This window comes from Glycine max, chromosome 2, assembly GCF_000004515.6.
Source record: "Glycine max cultivar Williams 82 chromosome 2, Glycine_max_v4.0, whole genome shotgun sequence".
In the NCBI taxonomy this organism is placed as follows: domain Eukaryota; kingdom Viridiplantae; phylum Streptophyta; class Magnoliopsida; order Fabales; family Fabaceae; genus Glycine; species Glycine max.
This window is the reverse complement of record NC_016089.4, coordinates 11,634,440-11,660,037: the sequence shown is the minus strand read 5'-3', so window position 1 is coordinate 11,660,037 and position 25,598 is coordinate 11,634,440. Positions and strand designations below refer to the sequence as shown.

The following is a 25,598-nucleotide window of genomic DNA, read 5'->3' as shown; positions in this document are numbered from 1 at the left end:
GAGATATTCTCATGCTCATATACCATTTCATAATTTTAATTGTATGAAATAAAATAAAATTTTCATCTTTTAAGATAAACTGAGTTTTAGAATTATTCTATTTTAAATAAATCCTAATTTGAATTTAGTTTTTATGTTTCAACTTTTACATATTGATTATAAAAAAATGAGAAGTGTTGGTAGGTGTTTAAAATAAAAATGTTCAAATATCATTGCAGTAGATGGAAAACCTATATAAGAAATTAGATGAAATTGGTGTCACAAAAGGAGGTCTTTCTTCAAAACTTACCCTGCACCTCCTTCAACTTAGTCTAAAGATTTCATGAACAAGCAACTTATAAACAAGGTCTTCTTTTTCGATATGCCTTGTATATCACTGCACTTGCAAATTAAGGTCAGAATTGCAATTTTAGTGGGGTATTACGTAATGTCTATTGCGTAATAGGAATATGTAATCAACCAGAATAATTAGGGTTTAAATGAAAAAGAGGTGCAAGGTTATTTTCAAAAAAAATTATAGGGTGTAGGAAAAAAAAAAGCCTAAAGAGCGTGTAAATACTGAACCTACGTTGTGATTTGTGTATCAAGACGAATCATAATGTTTAACCCACCAAGTTAAATATGCTAAACAAATAAACAAAGATAAATTTACAGATCGGCATCACACATTCACACATTAGATCTGTCGGCAGTCCACAAAATTGTGACACATGCGCAATAGTCTTTGAAAATTCAAGAAATTTAACTAATACTAATAATTACTAAGAACAAGTAACCCGTAACATCTGCATTACTAAAATAGAAAAATAAATTATTAGTATAAACAGGAAAACTCATCCACTAAGCAGAATTAAATTTCTAAGGTTCCAATCACAAATTCACAATATCGAAAAAAATTATCCTGAAATACATTAATGATATTTATAATATAAATAGTAATAATGATGATATCAAAATCAATAAATTGGTCTATAATCTTGCATTATAAAAAAAATATGATAACAAAATTACTCTGATTTGAAAACTAAAGTCCGCAACCATAAAAGGTTCACTTGGTAGCAGCAGCAGCACCATTGGCTGACTTGGAAGAAGCTTCTTCGGATGTGGTGCTGTTAAGCTCATCCCAAGCTTCAATCCAAGTCACCATGGCATCTGCAAGCTTGGTGAAGTAGGGATCAACAGCCCCAAGCTTCTCTTTGACTTGCTTGGAGAGTTCAATGTAGCATTTTTGGACAGAAGTGCATTCTTTTGGAATGGTGGCACTTTGGAAGAATGGAATGATCTCTTCTTGCCAGAAAATGCCCTTGTACTCCTTTTTGAGATTCACAAAAGGATTGCTTGCTTTGCTGTGCCAGATGTATGGAAGGCCAGTCTTCACTCCCAAGCCCAAATGGTCACAGATAACCTGCAAATTCATGCAAGTTGTTGTGTCTATCGTGATAAGATATGTAACTTTTTGAAAACACAAGTAAAAGAAAATTTTAACTAGCAATGTGGATAATATTACTTAGAAATCATTTCTTGGCAAATTCTTGAAACCAGGAAATAAAACAACAATTTAATTTTGATTAACAGTTAGTATAAAGATTTATAGTGTCAACAAATTAGAAATCACCTCATATAAGCATTAAAAAGTCAACAATTTTCAATTGTGACAACTTTAGTGTCAAATCAATTAGAAATCAACTCATGACTTATTACACCATCAGTGTATTCCAATTAAATTCATTAAATAACGAGTAGTTCTTGACACATTAAATGTTTGTTAACATAAAAAGGACCCATGATTAGCATACCTTAACACACCATCCAGCCCACATATCATCGTATCGTCCTATAGGTTGACCATCACCCATGAGTCCAAAATACATTGCAGGTCCAATCAGCTGACGATCGAATGCCAGATTCATACCACACATGGGGAACAATGTTCCTTTGGGAATGGTAAGAACAGCATCAACATACCTGAAAAACATACACAATAATTTAGTAAACAAAACATGAACATATACAAAGCATGGATTTAATTGGAATTCATTAACAACATGAACTCTAAAATTAGTGACCACAATGAAGGAGCTACGTAGTACATACCTGGTGTTCCTCTCGAGGGGTTTGACAAGCTGTGTTGGAGCATCATAATCAGGTATGTTAAGCCACAGGCCATGAGAAACAGCAGTTGGGGCACCTTCACGAAGACTAAAAGGGTATCCACGGACAAAATCAGCACCAGCTCTGTAAGGATCATAAAGGGTGTTGAAGAAAAATGGTGTGGATGGACATAGGAGATTCTTAATGTGCTGCTCAAGTGCATTGATGTCCTTTCCAGAAGGATCTTTAGCAACCTGTACATGAAAATAGGAGATGTTGAGAAAATCATGTCTACAATTTGTAGACAACATTGTACATTCTTTAAACTTTGTGTCATAAGAATCAACATGTTTTTCATGTACCACTTTTTTTTGCTGAATTATATTGTTTTTCAGCACCACTAATCATGTCATAGTCAAATATTTCAATCCTTATTTAAAATACATATTTTCATAAATAAAAGAAACAAAAGACAGTAAGACAAGAAAATCCACTTTTAATTTGAATGGCGATCATTGTGTCCTTGAAAAGTCAAAAAAGATAAAAGAAAAAAGGAACAGATGATTAAGGTTGAATAAATTTAAAAATACTAAGGCAAAAAAAAATCTTTAACAATTGTTCCCATTATTATTTGTCTCAATCATTTTGCAAAGGTTATAAAAACACAAAATGAACGTTGTCTGTAGATCTGGTTTGCGTTCAATTTGTAAACAGTCTGTAGATCTGGCTATGTTCAAAACCAAACATGAAAAATCCAACTGTAAGTTAGTACAACTTGTTGAGAGAAATTCACATTGATCTAATAATATTACTCTTTTACATTTAATAAAATAATTAAAATAGATAAAACAGATAATTTTTTTAAAAAAAAGTTATTAATTCAAACAAATCAAAAATCAAATCAAATTCACCCACATCCAAGTAAACTATTCCCAAAAACCCAAACCAGTTCCCAGAATCAGTCATTCCAATCCAAACACACTCCAATCTCAAACAAAGAGAGAAATCAAACAAATCAAGCAACCTCAAACAACAATGAGACAGATCACGAATGTCACATGCACACAGCCATTCCAATCCAAACACACTTCAATCTTAAACAACGAGAGAAATCAAGCAGCATCAAACTGTCGAACAACATTGAAACCAGCAGATCGTGAATGTCACGTGCAGGTACATAACAAATCACATGAATGAGTCAAAATCAGTCAAAGGTTACTCACAACGAATCCAAATCCAACAACCATTCAGTCAGCAAATTAAACCCCAACTCAGATCTAGCGCCGTTTCAAAAACCACACCAAACCCTCACATAAAAAAACACAAATAAATCGAAATTAATCCCTCCTAAATCTGAAAAACAACATGAACCCTCATAACTCATCAAACAAGCAAAATTCCCCGACCCACCACAAAACCCAGAAGCAAGCTCACAACTTTAACACAAACCCACAATTCTTTCACCCAAAAATGTAAAAAAAATAAAAATCTCGAGATGGGGTGTTCAATGGCAAAAATGAAAAGGCCTTATAACTCATCAAGGAAGCAAAACACCCAAACCCACAATTATCCCACCGAAAAACTCCCAAAAACCAAAAACTCCCAAGATGGGGTGGGTTAGAAAATTACGAAGCAGTCGTCGTCGATGGTGTAGATGTACTTCTTCTTAGACACCATGTACCCAAAGCAGCGACAAGCAGAATCCTTAAACGAGATGCAGGAGGCCTTGGGACCCAAGATCCTGTTGATGTCGTTGCGGTTGTAGAGTTCGTAATCGAACCCATCGGGAACTTTGATGGTCCTGTTGGGGTCTCCGTCCTGCACGATGATGAGGTGATAGGGCTCGAAGAAGGGCCGCCACATCTCGAGGAAGTCGAGGTTGCGGATCGTCGGGATCACGATGTCCAGCTCGTCCTTCAGGAGAGGGACGGCGGGCTTCGAGGAGGAAGGTTCCGCCATTGATTGATTGCAAGAGTGTGGTGTGTTGGGTTTTTGCTCTGTTTGGCCGCGGAAGGTATGAGTGAGGTGTGCTTGGTTTGTCTAATTGTGAGTTATATATAAGGGAATGGGGCAAGTGTCGTGTTACGCGGTGGTGTTTGAAAAGGCCAAGAAAACAGGGATTGATATCATGTATTCTTGTATAATTATATGACCAGTATTTTGGGAATTGTTTTTATTAAATTATTACGTGACATTTTATTTATAATAATTATTATCTCTTTCAAATAATTTTTAAGTTTACTTGTTTTAAATTGATATCATGTATTCTTGTATCAAATTAATAATATTTTATTACTAAATAATTGCTTTAGATATGTTACCATATAAACTTTAGGAAAACAGAATAATTAGTGCATAATGCACACCAATATGATGAAAAACATAATCTATTTAATTAGTATATTTTTAGAGAATAATTAATAGGAGTTATTCTTTAAAACTTATGTCAATGAATATACCTTTTTTATTATAAACTTACAAAAGTTCTTGTTAAAATGTGAAATGGATGATTCAGATTTATAATCTCTTTTAAGGTTTAGTTTATTTTATGAATATTCAAGAATAAAAACTTTTGATTCATATTTGTGAATTTGATCATGATATAATAATTACTGTTATTATTTTTTTTATTGTTGTTGCTATCATTATTATCCTTATATGTGTATTATCATTCTATCATTATCTACTCTATTGAACATGATAACACAATAAAATTAAAATTTATTTTGTTCTTATCTCTTCATGTTCTTTTTTCAAGGGATTATCTTATCACATTTTTACCTTACTTTTATATTTATCTTATATATCTTAATTATCAAATAAGTTATAACATCTAAATATTTGGAGAGAGAACTTTTTTACTAATATTGATCACATTTTGCTCGAATATAATTGTCTTCCTTAGTAGATAATTGTATCCTCTATTAAAAAAAAATATTTTCCTTAATTAGATTTTAAATTTTGAAATTTCAAAAATTTTGTATTATTATAAGTATTCACTTTGTTTTTTTGCTTATAAAAAAAAGTATCCATTTACTTTTATCTCTTTCTTTCTTTTACATTTTCTTGATAGTGTCGAAGAAAAAACTGCAAAAATATATACAATTTATTATAATCGTATAATTAACATGTTGGATAATAGTACAATTATAATAATTAAGAAAAAAGAAGAAAAAAAAAAGGTGTGCATTCGAATATCTTCACTGATTAAAAAATTAACAAATTAATAATTGTCTTAAAAAACATGTTGGTTAACGGTACATTTCCAACTGCATGATTTTTGTTTTTGTACGCAATTTTTATTTTATATAAATATCATTTCCCCTCATACTTGTGTTTTTGTTTGAAAGAGGGCTACGCCACATGAAGCTTCATTTAATCATTTATGTACATGATGTCACTATAATTTTCCAAATTAAGCTTTAAATTTTTTTAATAATTAAAGACTGGACAACATATACTGGGATAGAAGCCCGTTGCATTTCAACCTATTATTTTGTTATTTATCCTTATTGTAGTGTAACCTGAAAGAATAGCATGAAAATGTTATTACAAAATCTCTGCTACGAATTTTGCTTTTTACGAAAAAGGAAAATATTATCGTCCCGTACGATTCTTGACTTAATTTTCTACATATGTGACAAGCATACGACTTTGTAATTTTGTTTTCAAATGGAAACCAAAAACCAAAACAAGAGAGAAAGAATCATTAACACACTATACTAAATGCACAACAATTGAAAAATCAATCAAGTTTTCAGTCTTCATATTTTTATTGTATTTATTTTATCTTTAATTTACTAAATTTGATTGCTGATTTTATTAATTATATATATTAATACCTGTAAATTATCATCATCAGAATTGTTTTATATATATAGTGAGAGAAATTAAAATAAATAAAAATACAGTTAGAATAAATACTGCTGACAAATTAATAAGAAAGAAGCAAAACACACATGAGGAAAGTGATTGATTAATAATAAAGTGAAGAAAGAAGAAGCTATAATTTTAATTTCATGATTGAAAGGTGGATGTGTCCCACTAGGGTAATGGGCTCCATGAAATTCAAAATGGGGGAAGCAACCATAACTTAAAACTATTATTATGATGAGTTTTATATAAAACATGTATGTGCTAGGAGATATGCTGGCATGCATGGCTGAAAAGTCTTGGCACGCCATGCCAGAGTAGATTATGGATCGAATAAACAAACAAATATAAAAAGAGTTATGCGAATAAGCATTATTACTAAAGAATATGCTTCTTGGCCACTCTGGTATCACATTTTTGCACGTTCAGAAGCACATATATATGATATATCTTGTGTCCATATGCCCGCTAAGTTATTCTTCGTTACATTCACTTTTCACTTTACTCCCTAAAAAGGGGTACGTAGATCGCCAAGAACCAGCTATGCAGCTACCCAATCTCCTTTTTAATTATACGTTCTGCTTAACAAATTAAGTTACATAGTTTATTAGTATTGTGTTGCTTTCTGGCTGTCACCTTTTGAATCAACAGTTATATGTATTCAATAGGAATGAACATAGCAAGCTGCAAGCATAGAAGCATGCCAACGGGGATTGGTTAAATTGAAATTAAATTATTATTATTATTATTATTCCTAGCTGACTTGTGACAAAAATAACGAGTCAAGCTCCTTGATTTTTTCCTTAAAATGAAACATAAAAATATCGTTTGTTTTAATATCTAAAAATGTTAAAATGAGACAAAACTACTCAAGGTCAACCACTCAAATGATCAGATAAGGCTCGTAACTTGAGTGAACCTTTTCAGCTTAATATGATTTGGTCCATAATTGATATGGGCTAGCCTAATGTTCCGAGTGTCTTTTTCAGTAAATGAGCAATATCAACATATCTCTTTAAATTGATTTTTCTTTTCTTAATTATTGTTTGTCTTTTAAGTAGGGATCTTGTTTTTTTAATCCCTTAAATTTAAATTTATTTTTCTTAATCTTTGGATTTTGAAAATTATTGTTTTTAGTTCCTCCAATGAGCATGTTGTTGATGGATTAGCAAGTGTACCAATTTGTCTTAACTAGTAAAGTTAAAACAGAAGTCCGAGTGTCAAATTTATAAAGATTTTGTTTGTATTTAGGTAGATGAATATTTTATTAATTAAAGAGATTAAAGAAAATTAATTTAAAAAGGTTATGAGAAAATAATAATTTAAATTGGCAGAAAATTAAATCAAACAAAAGGAAAAATTAAACAAGAATTTAAATTGATTAATTAAAGACAAAAAAATTAGAGAACCAAATAATATTGTAGAAGTAAATTCAGAAGATGAGAATGTTGAAAACTTAGCCTATTAGAGTTACTCTTTGATGTAATGCTAATGATTTTTCTCTATTTATAATTATTTCAATTTATACATGCATCTACTAGTATACTTTAACTTTGATCCCCAGTCTAATTTATCTATTTTTTCTTCCAAATCCATTTGCAAGGCTAAAATAGTAAATTGTATTAAGAAAAGCCACAAGTAATAATATTAATCACATGAAAAGATAATACAAATGTAATATTCATAAATAGATAAAAAGAGAAATTACATCAAAAGTAGTTGGATGTTAAGTTCTCAACAAAGGGGATTTAGTCTCTTATGGTCATAGGAAGCTTTACAATTGCAAGAAATGACTCCTAATGATTACTTCTCTTTCTTATATCATTTGTCTTTTATAAGGAATCATATTCTTTTAGAATTTATGTGTATTTTTCCCTCATTCTCTCTTATTTTATAAGTGTAAATTAGTTTAGTGCTGAGCGGGCTTCTCGCACTAAGTCTTCCTTTAGTTTCTGAATTAGTCTATTTTTCTTTATTAGTCCTATTTTCCTTAATTAACCCGTTTTTCTCTTAATTAGTCCTACTTTCCTTAATTATCATGTTTTCTTTAATTAGTCTTTCTTTCCTTAATTAGCCATACTTTCCTTAATTATCCTTTTTTTTTTTATTTTACTCACTAAGCATCACAAATTCATCACTTTTAATATTTTATGTACAAAAACTTAAATGATGTTAATTCATCACTTTTAATATTTTATGTACAAAAACTTAAAATCAATTTTTGGTTCAAAACTAGTTTCAAACCAAAAACCAATTTACAAACTGATTTTGAACTAAAAGATTGATTTTAAATTTGGTTTTAAAATCAATTATTTTTAAAATTACTATATGCAACATGATAACAAAAAAAAAAAATCAACAACAAAATCAATACACTGCGTGTCTTATTTATATACTTAACCGGTACAATGTAGAATTTTTAGGTGGTAACATATGAGGAATAAAAAATGGAAAAGAATCAACTTAAGGAATTAACTATCTCCTTCATGACCATTATAAGAAATATTAGCTTGGTTTCTACGAGTCAACATACAACTAAATGAGTATACAGATTATCCAAGCACATATTTGGCACGTTAAGTAACGTTCATTTTCTTTTTGTATGCGTATATATCACCTTCAAAGTTCTAACTTCAGTTCAAATCCAAAACTCAATTGTGATCGTGTATCTATGTCTTAGATTTAAAGAAAACAAGATAAAGAGTTGGTCATTAGATTGTTATAGATTTGTCCAATACATAGTTTAGCGAAATTACATTTTTTTTTTCCACATTTTACAAAATCTCTATGTTGTTAGACAACAAACATTCCTTTGTAAGCTGGTTCATGGACCCGAAGTCCAACCTATTGCATCGAATCTAACAACCACTGCATTTGTGTGACCAATTAGTGCCACTACTATTTCAAATGAAGACTTAGCTTCAAATCTTCTTCTCCATACAAAAATGACACCATGCTACAATTTTAAATAATCATACGATACATGTGTTTGATGGTAAACAGACAAAATGTTTAAAAAAGTAAAGAAAGTATGAGCTGATCAAATAAAATAACAAACTTTTTGGTTAACTAAATACAAAGAAAGTGACTGTGTAGTTTGGACTAGATAATCACAAGATGAAAGAATAAAACATTTTTTAGTTAACTAAATATGCTAGAGGAACTAACTGTGGATAACATTCAAAATATGAAAAGATTAAATTGAACTTTTCTAAAAAAAATAAGAAGGAAAATGATCATTTTAAAAAGCATGTGTATCTATTTTCGTTAGTTCACGCTTATAGACTAAAACAAAAATTTTAAAACAAAAGATCAAACGGAAGAAAGACTAAAATATAAACTCCTAAGCATGTTTTTTTAGCCTAAATTTTATGTTTGTATTGTTGCTGTAGTTGCTATGATTTTCATTGTACAAAGGCACACTCCTATCTAAATATTTTTAGACACAAATAGGCCCGTTTATGTTTATTTAGGCTTATTTTAATTTTTTTAATAAAATAAATAGTTTCTTGTTTTTTTTATTTGTTTGTCTAAATTATCATTACGTTAGATGAAGAGATTCAGATATTTAGAGTGAGATCATGGAGAAGATAAAAAAAAAAATCAAGTTACCAACCTGCACAGAGAGACAGAGATACAAAATTAGGGAAAGATAAAAAATAAAAAAAAGAATAAGAAAGCAAAAGAAAATAAAAATATCAGGGTTCATCGAATAAGAGAGTGAGATAGCAAAGCGGGTAATACAATATGGATCAAACTAAATACCCAGTCCATTAAAATAGACTTAAACTGGATCGGCCCGGTGCGGATTGGGCTAATTGGACTTTTTGTCAGACACTAACTCGTCTGCTCTTTGCCTTTTCTTTTCCATCATTACCCCCATTTTCTGTTCTGGATACTCTCTTCTTTTTATTGGCGTTTTGTTTAAGATTTTTTTTAAAGTGATCACGGATCACTACGACTTTCAAGAAGAGTGTGCTGTTTGGAGGAGATGAGTATTGCATCATCTAATAGACCAGGAAGCAATATTGCCCCTGATTTGGTGCAGACTTTTAAGGAGGCGTTTGATGATGAAGGATTTTTTTGTCTAGTTTATTTTAAATTTTATATATTACTTGGGTCATGAATGCTTCGTTACTTGTTGTCTTGACTTTCTTTTTAGTATGTTTAGTATTGTGCTATTTTGTAATGTAAATCATATGTTTATGTCTTTCATGCCTTTTTTGTAACCTTGTAAACAACAAAATATTTAGTGCATCCCGTTAATAACTCATTTTTAACACAAACACTTCTTGTTAGATTGAAATTTATGAGTTTTACATTTTTAGTAGTTTAGAAATGAGATTCATTTAATAAATTCATGTGTTAAAAGTGTGTTGATAACATTTCTCTTCACGCCATTTCTGATTATGGAAAACAAAATACCTCCAAAGTCTAAAATGTGTTGGATACTTATATCACTGTGTGATATGAGGGAGAATGCTTTATTATAAACTTACTGATAATAAATTGCTTTGTAATGAATATACTTTCAATCCAAGTATTTTTCACTATTGAACTAAGCCAAATACTCTTAAAAGCCCAGATGAGAAATGCTAACAGAAGGTTCTAACCGGAGAATATAGAAAATCAAGGCTAGTTTGTTGATAAAAAATAAATTAAAGGCTAGTTGCCGAGTTCATGGCAAAGAAATGTGATTGTTAGGGAGATCACATTTTAGCGAAAGTAAAAATAAAGACAAGAGTTCAAGTAGATACTGATTTCATAATCTTCAATTTCAAGTCAAAGAAAAGGTCAAACATAGTTTCAAATTCAAACACAAGAGCACTCACTTCAATCAAACAATTTATGCACTGGAAATCTACGAGGGTAGGGAGAGAAGAGAGTTCTAACTTCATTACTACTTTAATAAACCAAATTCTAAAAGTGTTCAAGAAAGAGGAAAGGGTGTGTGTATAAATTGTAATGCAGATATATTAGATTGATAGGCAAAAAAAGGAAAACAAAAACATATGGCATGCTGTTTGAAGAAAATCTTACCGTAGTTCATATCAGACAAGTCGACGCAAATGAATGCATATATGTAAGAAAGCCAAATTAAATTAACTATAATATAATGGAATGCTTTAACTATTGTCAAATCAGTAATCCAATTTGAAGAGATTGGATGCTAAATCTATCAAACTCCTGGAAAAGCAAAAACAATAGTATAGTTGAAAATAACAAAAACATAATTTAGTATCTATTAGTTTGTTCTTACCATGTTTTCATTGGCTATAAGACATCACGACTTGAGTAAAAGGTTATCAATCATAAATCAAAGGCTCTTCCTGTTTTATAAACGCTTATTCAATGTCTCATAGTAATAAAATGTTCACAATATTCAATTTTGTCAAACAGAAGTGAAATTTTAACTAGTTGTTCAGCTCTAACACTGGCTGGATTTTATTGCTGTTCTGACATTATCAGAATTCGAAAATGGATATTGGTAAGTACTTGCTATTTTGATTTGGATACACATCAATGATGCTCCAAAAGCCACACTTGTAGTTTCTGGATCTATATGTTGATTTTAATTCGGCTATAACATACTTTACAAACATATAAAGAACAATAAGGGAAGGATCATTGACAAAGAAAGTGACAAGAACAACATGCTTCTGCTCTCCTTAGATTCATCATTTGGAACCCATCATGACACTTGAAGATGAGTGAAGCAGTGAAGACACAGAGAAGCTTGAGTTATCGTTTTTTGTTTTCAAAGTTTGCATGACTGGCACTGATGAAGAAGATGTTGGAAGAACTCCACCAATGCTTTTATTCCCACATGCACCATTTGCTGGAGACCCTTTTAAAAGCACATCAAATTTTGCATAGTCCTCCCTTTCATGCTTTATCTCCTTGAGCATCGCAGCGATATCTCTCATCGTTGGTCTTTCATCAGGGGAAGAATTCACACACAATAAGGCTATTCCCAATGCCTGCATCATTTCCTCTATTTCTGATTCTGGTCTAGAGAGTAGTAGGCTAGGATCAAGCACTTCAAGACCCTTTTTCTGTCTCACCCAATCAACAACATGTAGACCATCTGGAATGGTTGGATCAATTGGTTGCTTACCTGTCAAGACTTCTAATAGAACTATGCCATAGCTATAAACATCACTCTTCTCAGTGATCTTCATCATATAGCCATATTCTGAAAAGAAAAAAAATTCAAAGTCAGCTACAATAAGCTAAGCAAATTATCTAAAATATGTTAAAAGATGCAAAATATGAAGGATTTCAATCAAGTGCAAACAACTATGTGAAGCTTTCTAAAACAAATTGACAGGTATAGTTTCTTCACATTTTTTTCCTTCAATTAAGATGCCAACTGAATTTGATAATTATGCAGATTGAAGAATAACAGAAGCAATTTATTTTTTGCAAGTAACAAAAAAGTTAAAAACCAAAAGAAGAATATAATGAAGCTGGTGAGGAAGGCTAACTAACCTGGAGCAATATATCCATAGGACCCAGCAACTGTATTTGAAGAACGACCGAAATCACCATCATCGACAAGTTTAGCCAAGCCAAAGTCAGCAATGTAAGGCTCAAATTCAAGGCCAATGAGGATGTTATTGGCTTTAATATCTCTGTGAACTATAGGAGGGACACAGTCATGATGTAGATATGCAAGGCCTTCAGCAGCACCTAACAAGATTCTGTACCTAAGTTCCCATTCCAGAGAGTTTCCAGTCCTCTCATGTAGTAGACTACTCAAACTTCCATTCGGCATGTAATCGAAAATAAGCAGTCTTGTTTTCCTGTTCCAATAGCACCCCAAGAATCTGACAATGTTCTTATGACGGATTGAGCCAAGGGTCTTGACCTCAGTCGAAAACGAGTCACGAATTCCACTTTTTCCTTCCTTAAATGCCTCTCCTTCATCAATTGTTGTTGGCCACAATTTCTTCACAGCGATGACTTCACCATTATCCATTTCAGCTTTATAAACAACACCAGAACACCCCTTCCCAATTATGTTTCTTTCAGTTAAACATCTCAGTACTTGTTCCACTGAAAAGTTTAGCTTCTGGAATGGTATGAATTGCCACGGCCACGAGTCACCCAATTCTGAATCATCATCTCTAATGGTTCTTCTTGCTTTGATCACAGCAGTTATCCCCATAGCAATCATTATTACTGTCAAGGCTATCAGCAATCCAATGGCTAGCTTAATCCTTCGTGACTTCCTTACATCATTTCCATTCAATGTCTCACCAGTCTTGCCAGAGTCCTTCATAAAGCACGAGAGCCCTTGATTTTCAGTGAAGTCTTTTGATGCCAACTGCCTGAAAAGCTTGTTATCTGGAAGACAGCCAGAAAATTTGTTGTAAGAAACATTGAGGGAGACAAGGTTGTCTAACTCTGCAAGAGGTTGCAAATCTCCTTCCAACTGATTGTGTGAGATGTCCAATATGGAAAGCTTGTTAAGAGCAAACATCTGAGCTGGGATTATTCCACTGAGTGAATTGCAACTAAGATTAAGAGCAATTTCAAGAGTCTCAATGCGGCCGAGCTCGGCTGGTATGCTTCCACTGAGCTTGTTGCTACTAAGATCAAGCAGTTGGAGATTTGAACATAGGCTCAATGATGCAGGAATAGGACCAGAAAACAAGTTATTGCTGAGGATTAGCTTACTCAGAGAAACAAGACGGCCTAAACTCGCTGGTAGAGGACCTGAAAACTTGTTGGAAGATGCATCCAATACCTGAACAGATGATAGTGAAGACAAAGAATTAGGCAAAGGACCTTCTAAGTTGTTGCTGCTGAAGTCTATCATTTGCAGTTCAGTGCAGCTTCCAATCTCATCAGGCACTGGCCCAGAGAGGCGGTTCCCAGAGAGGTCTAAAAAGTTTAAGCTCTTGAGGCTTCTTATTGTCTTGGGAATGCTACCAGTAATCCTGTTGTTTCCAAGCCTCAACCTGATCAGAGAGCTGCAACTGCCTATTTCATTTGGTATGAAACCAGATATGTCATTGGCAATCAGAAGCAGTTTTGTGAGGTTTTGAAGCTGGAATAGGCCAACTGGAATACTACCGGTGAGCGCGTTGCGCGACAAGTCTAGCGCTTGGAGGTTACTACAGTTTCCCAAAGAGGAGGGAATGCTTCCCTCAAGCTGGTTCTGCCATGCAAAGAACACCATGAGGCTTGACAACTGCCCAAGCTCTGGTGGAATCAACCCTGAGAGCTGGTTTGTGTCAACTTGCAACTGCTGAAGATTTTTAGCATTTGAAAGACTAGAAGGGATTGAACCAGACACATTGTTATCACTAATCATAAACTCTTCAAGCTCCAAGAGACCCCCCAAAGACACAGGAATAGTCCCAGATAGAGAATTCAAAGAGAAATCAATTTTTCTCAAGGTTGTACAGTTACCAATCTCTTCTGGAATAGCCCCAACAAGACCATTCTGCCACAAAAACAACTGTTCCAGCTTCTTGAGCCTACCAAGCTCAGATGGAATAGACCCCGATAGGCTATTTTCATATAAGAACAAGTCAACAAGTTCAGAACAGTTACCTAACTCAGGTGGAATCTCACCCGACAGCATAGTAGTATAGATGGACAGTGTCTGAAGCCTTGTAAGTCTCCCCAAAGAAGCAGGCAAAGAACCTGATATTCTGGTATCTGCCAACCCCAACACAGTCAAATTGCTGCATTCTCCAATCTCTTGAGGAATCTTCCCTACAATATCTTTGTTCCCTCCTGCTCTTAGAGACTCAAGTTGTGACAACTTTCCCAACTCGGGTGGAATAGTCCCACTTATCTGGTTATCAAAAAGTACTACATTTTTTAGGCCAATGCAGTTGCTTAACTCCACAGGGATTTTTCCAGTGAGCTGGTTGGAGTTCAAGGACAAGTTCTGAAGGTTTTGGAGCTTGCCAATGCTTGGAGGGATGGAGCCAACAAGGTTGTTGGAGCTGAGGTCAATGACAGTGAGGGAAGAGCAGTGACCAATGTCTGAAGGGATGGTTCCAGTGAGATTGGCATCAGAAATGACAAGCTTTTGGAGAGAGTGAAATGAAGAGAGGTTGGAGGGTATAGGAAGCTCTAGAGCGATGGATTGTATGGTGATTTCTGTGACAAGGCCTAGTGAGGAGCATGTTATGGATGTCCAGTTGCATGGATTGGGATCAAGGAGGTTCCAGTTGGAGAAAGAAGGTGGTGGTGATGATGATGCAGAAGAACTATGGAGCCATGTGAAGAGTGTTGAGGCTTCATGGTTTGCAGAGAAGGCAAGGCCATAGAGAAATGTAAGTTGGAGGAGAATGATAAAAAACAATGAAGAAGAAGGAGAAGGAGAAGGAGAAGAGGGAGAGATGTACAAGGATTGCCTCGAGGTGAGCATTGAAACAATGAAACATTTGCCTCAAATTCCAAACTTTTCTTCTCCTTGGATTTGAGTCATTGGGTTTTGCACTGCTCTTCACTCAAGCTTTTCTCTACTTGTGAGAGAATGTGTATGTATGTATGTATGTATGCAGTGGTGTGGATTTCTTGCTTTGAACTCAAACTCAGAGTGGCACTTCTCTAAGTTCTCTTTCCCAAAGAAAGCTAAAAGAAGGACCAGTTTTTCACACACAAAATCATAGGAGAATAATAAAATAACATAAAAAAATTTAATGCCTAGAGATCAGAAAATCTGCAGAAGTAGCACCACACCACACCTAAGATGCTTCTTTGTGTCTAAGCAAAAGGCATTAGAATAATGGGGCTGTGACAGGTGGTGTTTCTTGCAATGAACAAAGGCATCTTATATACCTCTGGAACTTTGCTGCACTGTACATGTATCTGATTTATGCTCTTTGTTTATTGCTCAGCTACTGAGTCATGCTACTTTCTTACCCACTGTGGTTTGCTCATACTCTCTCTCTCTCTGTCTCTATTATTTTCAATGAAAAGTTTTAAAGAAGAAAAGTTTTCCAAATTCTCAATAAACAATTCCTTACTGTATCATCACACATTTATTTTTGTCTTGGATGTACTCGCTCCAATTTAAGAGACTAATCCTTCGGAGTATGAAGATCTGTTCAAGAAGTTGGTTGATCACTCTCAATTCCATACACCCAAACGGATGAATTAAACTTCGGACCACATACTTAAAAAAATGTGATTATCTGCAAATCATATTACAAGATTATTTCAACACACTAAAATGATATATATAATAATATAACCATACAAAGTCTCACTAAAATTCTGAACAGACTTAGGCTGATCTTATTGGCTAAACATATCTGCAATGCATAATTATCTAAATGGATTTAAAAGTTTTACACAAAATTTTAAAATTATAATACCACATAAATTTAAGAACTCACCACAAGAATGTATTTTAATATAAACATTATTAAAATTAGTGTTTAACTTAATTTTTCTTATTTTTATGTTGATTCATGGCTTGAAAAGTATTTCTTTTATTGATAAAAATTAGTTACGAGACGATGTTTACGTAAACTGGGCATGCTATTAAAGTATTAATATTCTTAGTAATTTTGAAGCAAAATCAAATTTGCTGAATCCAAACAGGACTTTGATGTTCCTCATACAACTAACGCTCGTTGGACTTAAAATAATGTGGATGATACTTGAATTCATTTAATGTTGGAAGTTTTAAACTATCAAGTAAAGACTTTGAATAATTTTATATTCAACAGGGTCTAAATGTTGTTACAAAAAAAAATAGTTATAAAAATATTGAAAGTTTCCTGTTAATTATTAGTTTAAAATATGAATTTTGCTGATCAGTGCAATGTCCTACTAGTTAGTTAGCATTTGTCTTAAATATTTACATACCTTTATTAATAATTAGGCATATAAAGAAGAATTTATTTAATATATTCAAAAGTTACTTTCATCAAAATTATTTTGTAGACAAAACTTACAAAAGTAAATTTACAACTTATGATTTCAGTTCTCAATATTACTAGTATAAAATTTAAAAAATTGTTAAAAGAAAATAAATTTACAAAATTTAATCAAAACACATACTATGTCTCATCTTCCAATACTCCATTGTGGAAAACAGTTTGTAATGTTTGCAATTCCCTCTTGCAACGCTTTGTAAACAAAATGGTTATAAAATACAATGTTATTAATTCCAGGCGTATTCATGTATATTACTTTTATATATTTATATTGTTTCTTCCATAGCATAATAAATGATTTATAGTAAGTTGCATTGACCGTATACATGTTTTTTTAATGCATATATATATGACCATATTAACGCTGTTTCTATTAAAAGAAATGCTCCGGAGTATATCTTACTTCATGTTTATCTTTTTTTACCTATGCAAAATCAAATGAAAAAGAAAGCATGGAAATGTGTGTAAGGCTCTCTTTATAAAACGTTATAGTGTGTATTTGAGTCACAATCGGATAACAGACCTAAATTATTTGGTAAAAAAAAACATGTAAACTATTATTACACAATCATTTCTCTTTTCAATTTATATGGATAGAATTAGAATTTAGATTCATATGGTGAATTCTAACCATTTTGACACAGGAATACTATTCCATGAATATGTTTGATATATATATATATATATATTAAAAAACACTTAAATTTTATTGATTAAAAAATTGAAAAAATAAATAAATAAAAGTGGTAAAAGAAATATGAAATAATGAAGTTGGGAGAGATAATTAATCTAAAAAGTAACTTTTACTCATGAGAATGTAATAAACTCACCTTTAAGCATGAAAATGTGAAGTTCTCAGGAATTAACATTTCTTGAGAATATTTTTCCAAAATTTGTACCAAATATGATAATAAAATATTCTTGAATTCACTTTTATAAGAATCCTTTATGATATTTTGAAAAAAAATATCATAGAATTTTTTTTGTTTCTTCTACGAGACACTTAATCATGACTCGTTTTAATGATCTTAAAGGATGATAAATGAGTATTGATTCTTTTTTTAATGATCATTTCAATGATAATTTTTAACAACAAATTAAAGTAATTCAGAATTGACTTTTACATCAAATATTTTCAAGTAACATGATTTTTAAAGTGACATATAAATTGAAATGAAGAGTATTTTTCTACACTTTTAAAAAGCTCCAAATGAAGATGTAACACATTTAAGAAAGCACAATTAATTTCATATATATATATATATATATATATATATATATATATATATATCAATTGTTTGAGTTCCATAGAAATGGGAATTGGCACAATTAATCATGACTATTTTTAATGATATTTTTAATAACAAATTACTCTTTTTATGATTAATAAGGGACACAATTAAGAAAGCACAATCAACTTCAAATATGATTAATTAAATTTTTATGAGTGTATATATAGTTTGTATGTTTAGTCATAAAAATTATCATTTTAACCAAAAAAATACTTATTAACATTTATCAATTGCACACATTTCCTTGTTTTCTTCTTTCCATGTGGTTGAAATGTGAAAAGATATAGCAACAACATTATAATAAATGGCACATAAAAAAACACTAAACATCTAAGAATCAAACAATCGAAGGAGAAAATTGAAGAAAGATTATTGAGGAAGGAGCAACATACCCAATTTCCAAGAGAGTTCCTACAACATGATGGTATGTTGGCTTCTCTAGTGAAAATATCATCATTTACAATTTTTGATTTTGTTTGTTTTCTTTCAATCTTTTCCTCTTACTGGGTTGAGATGTGAGTTTGGAATATGCTTTACAACTATTTGTGTTGAGGTTAAGGAGGAGGCTTTCAATGAGTGATAATGCATGAATTAATTGTGTGTAACACTGCGAGGTATAATAATTCATTATAATCAATGGTCATAATTAATAATAAATAACGATAATCAATATAGTTACGTCATTTGAAATTAAGTCATTTGATGCTTAATTTAATACGTTTGGGTTCTGTTTTGTCTATTTAGCTTCTTTTTTTAAAAAAAAATAGGTCAGGTAAAGAGACAAAACGACACATAAAAAATACTTATGAGGTGGTGAAAGGATATGAGGTTGACGTGTATTGTTCGTAGCTTAGAATTTAAATATTATATATTGTTTGAAATTAACTAATATGATTCTTTGAGACTTTATGGATTTGTTTTTGTCTATATAGATTTTTATTTTTATTTTTTGTTCGCAGAGTAAGAGTTGGAAATTTTAAGAGAGGTGAGAAATTGGAAGAGATGAAATGACAATCATCTAAGAAAGGGTTTAGAGGACATTGTAACACCTTGGCGATCACATCAGAGAGAGAAGGATCTAGAGATTATACAAGTATGAGACTGTACAGTTAAAGTTGACTTAAAAGAATTAATTGGTACTATATATGTATACTAACAAGATACATCTACTTTTCAGTAGTCCATCATTTAAGAATTTCATAGTTAAGTATGCTTAACTTGGAGTAATTATGGGATGAGTGATCTTTTGAGAAATTTCTGAGCAAGCATGTGAATGAAGACAAAATACACTGAAAAGTCTCGTGTTGGTTTGTGAGTACAGTCATTGATCAAATAGTCAAAGCAAATTGTCGAGATCTCAAAAGGGCTACTTATGGAAGATTCTGACCAGTAGAAGGTTCTGACCACTAAAGATGTTCAGTGAAATGTCACCGTGTGAAGTGTTGAAGTGTGTGAGCCGTTGGAAAGTCTACAATCAGAGACATTACAAACATCATTGGTGTTTGTCATTGTAAAAAAAATAATCCCTTTTGCATTCTTTATCTCTTTCATTGGAAATTTTTGCTTCTTCATGACCATGAATGACTAATTTCTAAGAGCTTGGATTGTGACACCAAACATCATCATGTGACATCAACTATCAAAAGCTACCATAAGATTGTTAAATTCCTCATATGCCTCCAACTCATGAAGAAACCATTCCCTCATCTAGTTGAAAGTCCAACTCCAAATACCATCACACCATTCTCCCACCTCAAACACTTTGCCTTCCTTGTTCTCAGAATTCACAAACACTCTTGCAAACCTTTGTTTCAACCGCATGTCACCCAACCACATGTTGCTCCAAAAGGATATATTCTTACTATCTCTTATTTTTCTCTTCACTCTTTCCTCAAACCAACTATTAGACTCTTTGACACTAGTCACTAAACCTAGATCCCTCCACCATAATGATCATTTAATAGACATTGATTCCACCCACCAACGGTTACAATCACCATATTTTGATATAAGTAGCCTAGCCCAAAGACCCTCCTCCCTCGTTCATCAACCTCCACGTCCACTTACCCACAAAAGTCTTATTGAAAAGTTTCAACTTCCTAATACCTAACCCCACCCCCCTCTAGACTTTGCCTTACATGCATCCTCCCACTTCACCCAAGCTACATTCTCTCACCTCACCCGACCCCAAAGAAAAAATCTTTGAATAGAAATTGAAGAAGATTCCATAACCTTAGGTAATTTAAAGAATAGCATAAATAACAACAAAATGGAAGTGAGTAACGAGTTAATGAGGTCATCTTCCTTTTGAATTTATCCACCACTGATTGCCAAGTATCCATTCTTCTAGGATTTGTGCCAATTAGAATCCCCAAAAACAAAAATGGAGAGTGGACAAAGATTGACAATTAAGTAGGTCTGCGTAACACTTAATCTCCCTCTCCGCCATGCCAACACCAATGAATTTGTTCGTCACACAATTAGCCTTTAACCCAAATGCAAGGTGAAACATCCTAAAAATGCTTTTGAGGGTCATAACACATTGCAAGTCCGATTTCAAGAAGAAGAAGAACGTGTGTTGTCCATTAATTGTAGTAAATATACATGCACTCTATTTTTGCCCAAAGAAACACTTTTTACAAAATCAAGATTCATTGTTTTCCACATCAAAGTTGCCAACCCCTCGGCTACCACTAGAAAAAGGAATGGAGCTAGATGATCTCCTTGGTTCAACCCTTTATACATCATGAACTCCTCAGTCGGGCTCCCGTTAGCAAGTATTGACATAGAGGAAGACTCCAAACACACTTTTAATCCATCTAATTCATTTCTCTCCAAATCCCATTTTCTTCATGACAAAATACAAGAATTTCCATCTAACCAAATTATACGCCTTTTCAAAATCCACCTTATATATCCCACGTTTTTGCTTTTTAATCTTCATTTCATGTGTTATCTTATTTGCAACGATGACTCCATCTAACATATCTCTACCTCTATGGAAAGCTGTTTGGTTTTCATCAATAAATTTGGGTAAAACCTTCTTAATCCTTGAAGAGAGAACTTTAGCTAGCATCTTGTACAAACACTCAATCATGGAAATCAGTCTAAATTAAGTGATTTAGACCTTGAGGATTTTCCATTTTGGAAATAAGAGTAGTAAAAGAAGCATATCCTCCCATAGGGATCACTCCAAAAACATGGAAGTCATTAAACATTTTACAAATATCCCCTTTCAACATGTCCCAAAAGTTCTTGATGAAATTAAAGTTATAGAAAAGTATTTGTTGAGAAATGTTAGCCCTTTAAATAAATCTTAGTACATTTAGATATTAATTTTTAGCTTTCAATAAATGTCTACATTTAATGAATAGAACATTTTTTTCCTACTAGCCACTATAATCACCAACTTAAGTTTGACCACTATAAAAAGTCCTTTTTTGAGCCTTTGACATTTTTTAGGCTAATCTCGCATTTAGTCGTGATCATATTGGGCCAAAAATGTTCGCGTCTGGCCTTAAAATTTCAAGCCCAAACCTTACATTTTGTTGAGCGAGTTCATATTGGCTTGACTAACTCAATCCATTTTATCACCTCTAATTTCGTTGAATTAAGAACAAATTTTTTATAATAAAAATTCATTTTGAATTGTTTTAGGTTCAAATTATTTTTATTTGTAAACAATAGGGTGGGCTAAATTTATCCGTTAGCCAAATTTTTATGTGTGTGTGTGTTTTTAGGGTTTATTCTCAAATTTTTAATTTTATAAGTATTGAAAATATCTTTTTTACAGAAATTAAAAATCTAAATTAATAGTTATAATAGTCGAATAATTTAAATAAAATTATATATTTCTTTATAAATGTAATTTGAGTTCTTAATTTTTTAATTTTTTAGTATGTATTTTCTTTTAATTTTTAATTATATTTGAATTTTTTTTTGTGAAAGGACTACTAAATGCATGTTTGAATTAAAGTTATTAAACTGAGTTTGCAAAAGATTCCGAGTCTAATTTTTCTAAAACTTAATTTTTATTCTCAAATATACTTTTGAGAGGAATCAAACATGATTCCAAATATGGGGCATTATAATTGAACAATGGTATAAAATAATTTATACTATTAGTGGATAATCTATTTTCTGATCTTAATATCTCAAGAAGTTTTTTTCAACTTTCTACCAAAAAATATCCTGAATTAAAAAAAATACGAACAAAAGAAAATTATCAACGCGGTGATTTTTTTGTCGGCAAAATGATAGGCATGCTAATGCATCAAATTAGCATTTGTTTGCGTGAACACTCTTAGAACTAAATTAACACTTCGTTAATTCCGTGCACAAGTCTTCGATTGCTTCAGTCTAGCATTTGTTTGCGTTTCAAGAAGTAAGAAAAGCAATGGAATCTTTCATTAATGGTCAATCTAAATAACAGGCAGCACTGTGAGTGGGTCAAACAGATTCAATTAATATTCTATAATATTGGAAACTCATATAAAGTGGATGGAGGAAATAAAAGTCAGCAAATCTTCTGTCAAACAGACTAATTCACAAAGTCAATCTATCATGTGGCTCTGGATTCATTTTTTTTTTAGAGAAAAAATATACTTTGTGTAAATTAGGAGTTTGCAATTCGACTTCGGTTTGAATTATTAATTTTCTATTGTATTTGAATTACTACTTTTGAAATGATTGCTTTTCAAAATATATAATTATTGAAAAATGTAACTATTTCCCTTGTGACACATGAATATTTTATTGACGTTTTCGTTAACATCACGTGACAGTGGATTACTTGTGATTATTCTGTTTGTGAAAAATAATTATTCAAATGATTTCTCAATTCAAAGAATGTTAGGAATGCACTCTCTCAAATATCCTTTTATTATTTGTTGAAAAAATATATATGTTGGTAGGTCTTATTAATTGAATACATAGTGAAACATGCTATATAGAGAGTAAAACCTATATTATTTATTGATGAGACTCTTGTGTTTCATCTAATTTTAAGGAGTGTGATGAAAAATGTACATTATAGTGTGTGTTACTATTTTTCAACTTAAACAACTATAAATACCTATGTTAAAATAATCACGCACGCAGTAAAAAATATATTAAAATAATCAAATCTAACCAAAGTAATTAATTGGTTCAATCGAAAAATTGATATGGTGTTTGATCCATTTAACCAAATAAATCGATTGATTTAAACCTAGATAAATTAGTGTAAAACCACATGCTGTAACTTTTTTTGTAGGTACATGCTGTACTTTTTAGTTTTTATACTTATGAAAATTTTTCCAACAAATAATATTTTTTATAGTAAATAATAGAGGCCAATATTAAGTTTCGTAGGTCCATTATATTAAATTATAAATAGTTATTTTTTAAAACTTTATTATTAATTTAATTTCATCATACAAAATGGTCATTTTATATTCTTTTACAAGTTTATACCTAAACTTTTTTTTTATAATTTTGCGTTAGTTTATTTCCTATAATATTATATAATATTAAAAAAATCTACATTTAATAATCATCTAACTAATCATAATTGGGATGTCCTATCTCTTTATCATTCCTCAACTCATCTTTCAAAAAAAAAAATCATAGTTCAACAACTAAAATTTTGGAAAATATTATTATTACTACAGTCGCCAGTCACCAGTCAAATTTAAAAATATGAGTATATTGTATTTACATGTATCTCCAGAAGGTTTCTACTTATATTACACTCAATATCCTTATGTTCTGTAACCCTATAAAAAACTACCTAATTTATATAACATCGGTCACTTTCTTTTCTTTACTTGTACCTTTTGTGTTTTCTGTAAATTGCGTTAGATATGCTTTCAATATTTTATTTTTTTAGTCTTTAGCTATTTGTTATCAAGTAACAACATCAAATGATGATGTAACAGTAAAATTGACGTACCAATTACATACCATGTCATCAAGGAATGTGAAGGGACAACTCTTTTTTTGGATAAACTGTATTTTTAATTTCTCATCTACTCATAATAATTGATGATGTCAGATAAGTTAGTATGCTATTAACAACGAAGTTAACCAAAACAAATTTACACGAAACTATCCCATTAGACTAACTTAATGACATGGCAACTCAAAGTGAAAACCTAAAAAAAAATCCGTGTAATTCACTCTAAAAATATTGATCTACTTTGCATCAAATTAAGTATGATTGTAGTTTTTACTTATGTATTTTATGTGACACCATAATATATTCTATAACTTTCTTAGTTTTTGAAATATATATACACAAATTAAAAAGTAAGGAGGACAATTCATATAAAAAGCATTATCATTTTAAATGAACAAAAAATTAATTATTCAAAAAGTAGATTATCTCTTGCAATTATATTATGTCTAGAACACATCATATACACTTCTTATACCTATCAACCCTCACAAGTTTAACCTTGCAAAACAAGGGGGAAATCACGTAAATGTATCCCTGAATAAATTACTTAGTCTAGGCCACAGTGCAAATAAAAATGTTGAACTTCCCATGGTAAAAATAGTGTATATAAATAAAAGATAATCCTAATTTTATTAGCCGATTTTGTAAGATTAAATTAGATTTATAACTTATTTTTTTAAGATAATATACCAAGGTCTATCTTAGTTATTTGTTTTTGTTGAAGCTTTATTAGATAATATTATCGGACCACTTCCAAATGCTCAATCTTGCAAATATCATATTCAATTCTCATTGTGAGGGATGTGTGTTGAAAATTCCACATCATCTAATGATATGACTAAAATAATATATATAAATGAGAAATAACTCTCATATTACAAATTAATTTTGTAAAATTAAGTTAGATCCATAATTTACTTTCTAATAAGAAGAATTTAGAAAATGATTGATAGAAACTTACATTCTAGTAGATACAACCAGAAAAAAGGAGATAAAAAAGAGAAAAATATATATAAGATAAATAATATGACGTGATATGAAAAGAAAAATAGAAAAAGAAAAAAAAATTAGTGTTAAGGTTTAACATTATTAGAATATTCATATATTAACCACTATCAGGATTTAGGTTTTGAGTGACGGGAGTTGATAGAAACAAAATAATGTACACAAGAACAAGATACTGATGGATTGCCGAGACCGCAACCTTCTACTGTGCAGAGACCACGCGCTAAGCACGGTTCAATTATGTATAGTTTCTAAACTATAATATGTGTTTGCATATAATCAAATGATTTTGTCATATGCTTAGTACACGTGACACTGAAGCCCTAACGTTTAGGATTATATCTCTCTCTTTCTACCAGTTTTATTTTTATTTGTTCTATCTTTTTCCTGCAGCATATACAGTATAATATATATCGGGTATTCATCGAAATGAGATATTAGGTGCAGTTTGTTGATAGATCCAATGGAATTTTACATTTCTTATGT

At 31.5% G+C, this 25,598-nt stretch overlaps 2 protein-coding genes across 3 annotated transcripts; both read right to left on the bottom strand.

The window, feature by feature from the left end:
- Positions 1–794: 794 nt before the first annotated feature.
- Positions 795–4,201, bottom strand: LOC100809983 (reversibly glycosylated polypeptide). 2 transcript variants are annotated; one of them, NM_001255964.3, is made up of 4 exons: positions 3,721–4,118; positions 2,095–2,345; positions 1,797–1,965; positions 795–1,405 (listed from the first exon to the last, which is right to left on the bottom strand). In NM_001255964.3, exons 1-4 carry the CDS (start codon positions 4,048–4,050, stop codon positions 1,049–1,051), a joined length of 1,107 nt encoding a protein of 368 aa, NP_001242893.2. In that variant the 5' UTR covers positions 4,051–4,118; the 3' UTR covers positions 795–1,048. The 2 variants fall into 2 exon arrangements, with proteins under 2 accessions (NP_001242893.2, XP_040862300.1); XM_041006366.1 differs by having other exon boundaries at positions 897–1,405; positions 1,797–2,345; positions 3,721–4,201.
- Positions 4,202–11,274: 7,073 nt separating this feature from the next.
- On the bottom strand, positions 11,275–16,143 carry LOC100818541 (LRR receptor-like serine/threonine-protein kinase RGI1). Its single transcript, XM_003520077.5, has 2 exons — positions 12,457–16,143; positions 11,275–12,160 (listed from the first exon to the last, which is right to left on the bottom strand). Exons 1-2 carry the CDS (start codon positions 15,356–15,358, stop codon positions 11,643–11,645), a joined length of 3,420 nt encoding a protein of 1,139 aa, XP_003520125.1. The 5' UTR covers positions 15,359–16,143; the 3' UTR covers positions 11,275–11,642.
- Positions 16,144–25,598: the final 9,455 nt, after the last annotated feature.

What these genes read in the sequence shown, in the direction of transcription:
- LOC100818541 (XM_003520077.5), bottom strand. Translation starts at nt 15,358, where the DNA reads ATGCTCACCTCGAGGCAATCCTTGTACATCTCTCCCTCTTCTCCTTCT. An exon ending in CTATGGATATATTGCTCCAG is followed by an intron (nt 12,161 to 12,456) that starts GTTAGTTAGCCT and finishes TTTTCTTTTCAG; the next exon opens with AATATGGCTATATGATGAAG.
- LOC100809983 (XM_041006366.1), bottom strand. Translation starts at nt 4,050, where the DNA reads ATGGCGGAACCTTCCTCCTCGAAGCCCGCCGTCCCTCTCCTGAAGGAC. An exon ending in CCATCGACGACGACTGCTTC is followed by an intron (nt 2,346 to 3,720) that starts GTAATTTTCTAA and finishes TTTCATGTACAG; the next exon opens with GTTGCTAAAGATCCTTCTGG. An exon ending in GGGCTGGATGGTGTGTTAAG is followed by an intron (nt 1,406 to 1,796) that starts GTATGCTAATCA and finishes ATGAATTTGCAG; the next exon opens with GTTATCTGTGACCATTTGGG.